The 5173-nt window shown below is 42.5% G+C and overlaps 1 protein-coding gene across 2 annotated transcripts; it reads left to right on the forward strand.

The window, feature by feature from the left end:
• Positions 1-4911, forward strand: LOC133922596 (nuclear transcription factor Y subunit C-4-like). Of its 2 annotated transcripts, XM_062367986.1 has the most exons (3): positions 1-295; positions 2637-2692; positions 3963-4911. In XM_062367986.1, the coding sequence occupies exon 3, from the start codon at positions 3997-3999 to the stop codon at positions 4762-4764; it is 768 nt and encodes a 255-aa protein (XP_062223970.1). In that variant the 5' UTR covers positions 1-295; positions 2637-2692; positions 3963-3996; the 3' UTR covers positions 4765-4911. The 2 variants fall into 2 exon arrangements, with proteins under 2 accessions (XP_062223970.1, XP_062223969.1); XM_062367985.1 differs by lacking the exon at positions 2637-2692 and having other exon boundaries at positions 2-295.
• Positions 4912-5173: the final 262 nt, after the last annotated feature.

Here is a 5173-nt window from a genome sequence, read left to right on the forward strand (position 1 = left end):
CCTCGACCTGTTGCGCTCTCTCTCGCTCGAAAGTCGAAACCAGACGCGCCCGACCCAAGCTCGCATCTCTCTCGCTCCTCTCCTCGCCCGACGAAGCAGCCGCCCTCCCGGTCCCTCCGCACGGCGGATCCATCTCGGGCGGATACACCTTCCACGGAGGCGAATGAATCACGCCGCTGAAGTGGAAGGAATTCGTCCCGTGTAGCTGCCGCCGTCCTCCTCCTCCTCGCCTCTGCTGGACTGGGGTGGCGTGGAGATCCAGCCGGACTCGGAGGACCGATTCCTTCTTTTGCTGGTAAGGAAGCTCTAGCTTTCTTGGATGGATGGTTCTAGGAGTTTGAAGCTCTGTTCTGCATGACCTTTGCTTTGTTCCGACCAATCAAATCCGGATCTTTTCTGGCGGGGTAGGTGCTCCTCCGATTTACCCATCCGGTTTGTTGTGGATTGCGGATTTGGTTGCTGCGTGTTAGGGGTACTAGTAGTTGAAAACTAAACTCCCCAAAATTTTGGGGGTTCAATTGATCCCCATGCCGCTTGAGAACTCCTAGCTTGGTTTAGACCTGGGTTGACTTCTGAAAATAGCATATCACTGTTCCTCTGATAACTGTGCGTGTGGTATTGGAAGGACAGTATGTTGACTCGCGTGTACCCTCCACCTTAGCTAAAGCCTTGGCACTGCTCTGGTGCATGTGCTTCAGTGATGTGTGCTACAGCTTATTCTGGAGAAGAGGTGTACGTGTCGCGCCTCTAGGCGGTGTGTCTGACGCGGGCATGCTGTTCTCATGCCGGTTTTGAATATGCCCTGTTTGAGTACTCTTGATACTGTTAGTTGTCGTCATTTGTTTGTTCAGATGAACCGTCACAAGTGGAGAGTATTCCTTTCGGAAGTTGCATTGTGTTTTCGCCTAGAGACGTGATAATCTCTTGTTGGAGAGATAATTCTCTTGGGGACAGCGCGATGTGCCTGTTCCATGTGTTAGGTTTCTGTTTCTCAAAATAATAAATAAAAGGAAAAATGCCATCTTGGTGCACTATGGACGGGGTTTCCCTTTCTGTGGCTCGTGCTACGAATAGAAAGCTACGGCTCACCCCAATGGCGGTGGCGGAGGCGAGTCAGTGTTAAGGTGTTTGGGTGGGGGCTTTCTCTCCCCTCTCACCGTAGAATAGGGGCGGCAGGTAGGTGGTGGTGGCAGTGAGGGTGCCGCTGGCTCCAGAGATGAGGAAGAAGTGAGGGGCTGGAGGAGGAATTAGGTGAGGGGAAGAACCGAACAAGGCATGGTCGATGGTTTTTTATTCATCGGCCTATGCGACCCCTCACAAAAAATACCCATGAACCCACCTCTACAGAATTCACAATTTAAGAAATGTTTGAGGCCTGTAATATATACTCCAACTTTTTTAGTGGAGGCTACAGTGAGACCAATTGTACTAATTTTGCAACCAAGATCGGTCAGAGGCATGAGACAGTAGTTCATCAATTAGGAAGGTGAGGGGTATAAGATATGACTACAAATATTCCAATGAGTGGCACGCTCATTATCTTATGTTGGCGTGTGATTTCTGTCAATGTCAAATACGAGTTAAGAAATTCCAAGTTTGCACTTTTACTACTGTGTTTCTCTCAGGTGCTAGTTCTGTAAGATTTCGCATGGACTACGTTTCTGCAACATGCTTAGATGGGACGGTTGATCTGGTTGTAGACTTCAAGCGCATTTTTTGACAGTACTGGTCATGGCATGTGTTGCATCCCCTTAACTCCAAAGTCTTAATCTGTAGCCTTGTAGGTATACTTTTGCTACCATACATCTATTGTCTGATTTCTGGAAGATGTCTGAGTTATCCCCGCTTCATATCAGTATGTCATGTTGACAGGACAAGTGTCAGCTTTACTCCACTCAAGCCAAGGAATGAACCACCTGAAACTACCCAACTACCATATTATTTAAGGAGTCCTATTTAGGCAGTTGCAGTCCTCTTTAAGCTTACTTGCTGAACATACAAAACCTTTAATTTTGGAAACTGATAGCGAAAGGAAAGAGTATGATAACAACTTAAATCACTTAGTGCCAGTGGTCCAGCTAAACAGTCTGACTTTTCCATCAATATTATACGTAAGCTTTGGTGTGGACAATTAGAAAATATTGCATTGGTAGTTTGTTACCATTTGTCATTTATCAGATAGATACGTTGTTCTGTTGGATGTCTGCTTGTAATTTTTTTCATACTGGCTTGATTGGTGTAGTACTCTTTTACACGTAACTTCAGTTTAACATCATTTTAATTCACAAGTTCTGCCATGTGGCTATGATTTAGACTTCCAGACTCCCTTCTTCTTAACGTAAATAGGTGACAAGTACACTGCCTTGCTAATTTAGGAGGAATAAATAGCCACTAACGCAACTGTTTGGAGGACACCTAACTGAGGTGCAGGGCTATGTGCCTTTTGTGGTTGACTTATGGGGCCTGCTTGCATTGAGATAACTCAGACATTTGGTGTGTGCTGTACATAGATCATCTGAGGCTCTGAACTCTCTGCATGGTTCATGCTGTTGATCCATGCAACTTGGTTTGTAATAACAATCCAGATATTAGATACTTTTGCATTTGTCCATAACCTATTTGACCGATATTGGCAGGGACTGACTGGTTATGCGAGTACCCACTTTCAAATTATTGACAGTGAGTATGAAAGGTAAATTTTGCCTTCTTATTATGCATTATAGGGACAAGGTTAATAGAAGGTTGTGATTTCTATTGATCTTGTCTGCATTATTCTATCGCTGTTTGTTTTGTTTTCTGGTGATATCTTTCCTTTTGATTTCACTTGTTCCGGGTGATCATGCATTTGTATTTTATTCCGTGTTTAATTAAAGTTTCTTTCTGTTTGGGAAATTGCAATCAACTATCACGTTGAAATGCTGAGCTCATGAGCTGTTCTAGAACTGTAGTTGCTAAGATAGCGTTTGGTTGGTTGAACGAAGTTGAATGGGATGAGATCGTCCTAGATGGGATAAGATGAGATGGTACAAGTAGATTATTTGGTCAGATATATGTGATGATACGGGAATGTATTTGGTTGGTTATATGGAATGTGACGACTTGGTATAAGATTATATTTGGTTGGCTGAATGAGCTATATAGGTTGATAAAAATATAAATAAATAGAGTATTACGAAGGAACTTATTTTTTCACCATATAACTTAGGGCTGAAAATAATTTTAGAAATTAGTCCATCATATATGATGATTATTAGTAATTTTTTTTCAGATTTTTAGAAATTTATTTGAAGCACTAATAATTGTTAAAAGTTATAAAATTAGACTTTTTTAAGAATTTTAATTTCAATTCTACACAGGTTTTTTATGTGAATCTAATTAAAATAGGTTACACATATATTATAGAACATATAAAAAAGTTATATAATATTTTAAGCAACAAAAGACCAGTGGGAAAATGTTGAATACTGTTCACAAGATTTTACTCTTCGCGCGGGGACGATCGGTTCTGGAACGAACCGGTACAGCATCTGAACGAATATTCCTAAGCATCTGAACCAACTCATTCCGTACGAGCTCATCCAGTCCAGCAACCAAACAATGGACAACACTGTGCGTCCTGGATGTGATCGTCCCATCCAGGCTCATACAATGAACCAAACGCATCGTCAAGTTACTCGTGAATTCTGAAAGATGAAATATTACAAGCATGTTGCTTTTGTTCCTTCAATCAGATTATCCCTGCACTCAAGTGTAAAATTCAAGCTACAAGGGTAAAGGATAAAAACCTGTAATTTTATTCATATACAAAATCATTCCCATTCATTTACATATGTTTGAGCAATTTACAAGTTTAGAACCTACAATACGATTTTTGCACTTGTACATGATGCGGGTACATGTGCTGATCTGTAATCCTGATGGAAAATAAGTTAAGCAGTTTTGTATTTGTTTCCCCATTGCAGGAAGATCATTGATTTTGGACGGAGAAGATTTGAAATGGAACCATCCTCACAGCCTCAGCCTGTGATAGGTATTACTGCTGGTGGACCACAAGGATATCCTGCTGCTGCTGCTGCTGCTGCTTATCCGCCTCCAGCAATGGTACCTGGAGCTCCTGCTGTTGTTCCTCTTGGCTCACAGCCAACAGCACCATTCCCAGCTGAACTCAGTGCTCAGCACCAGCTGGTCTACCAACAAGCTCAGCAATTTCACCAACAATTGCAGCAACAGCAACAGAAGCAGCTCAGGGAGTTCTGGACTACCCAGATGGATGAGATCGAGCAGACAACGGACTTCAAGAACCACAGCTTGCCACTTGCAAGGATAAAGAAGATAATGAAGGCTGATGAGGATGTGCGGATGATCTCTTCTGAAGCTCCTGTTGTCTTTGCGAAGGCATGCGAGATATTCATATTAGAGCTGACATTGAGGTCATGGATGCACACTGAGGAGAACAAGCGCCGGACCTTGCAGAAGAATGATATTGCAGCTGCCATAACTAGGACTGACATATATGACTTCTTGGTGGACATCATTCCGAGGGATGAAATGAAAGAGGAGGGACTTGGGCTTCCGAGGGTTGGTTTGCCGCCAGCTATGGGGGCACCAGCTGATTGTTATCCACCCTATTACTATGTGCCAGCACAGCAGGTGCCAGGGGCTGGAATGATGTATGGTGGTCAGCAGGGTCGCCCGGTGACGTATGTGTGGCAGCAGCCTCAGGGGCAAGAGGAAGAGCCTCCGGAAGAGCAGCAGCAGTCTTAGGTCATAGGGTTTCCTAATGGTAGTTTCGACTTTCGATGCTGCTATGCAGCAGTAGAAAAAGATTGTGATTTGACAGGTGATTTGCAACAAATGTAGGAATCATACTATACCGTTTCATTCTAATCCGATATTGTAAGGGCTTGTTTGGATATAATGCGGCTTTAAAGTTTCTGACTAGTTGAGAAAGTGGTTGTGTCTGTTGAATTTTATTTGTTTATTTTTATAATAAATTTTTAGTTTCTTAGCACACCTAAAGGCTAGTTTTAAAACTAGTTAGAATCTGTTTCTTAATTTTTAGTTTATTTCAGTCATAACTGTTTCCTCAGACAGCTAAAAATCATTGGAAATAGGATCAGATGCCAACCATTTAGGTAACTTTTAGCTTTTTTTCAAGGAAAAGTAAAAAAGT

Source organism: Phragmites australis, chromosome 6, assembly GCF_958298935.1.
Source record: "Phragmites australis chromosome 6, lpPhrAust1.1, whole genome shotgun sequence".
Classification (NCBI taxonomy): Eukaryota; Viridiplantae; Streptophyta; class Magnoliopsida; order Poales; family Poaceae; genus Phragmites; species Phragmites australis.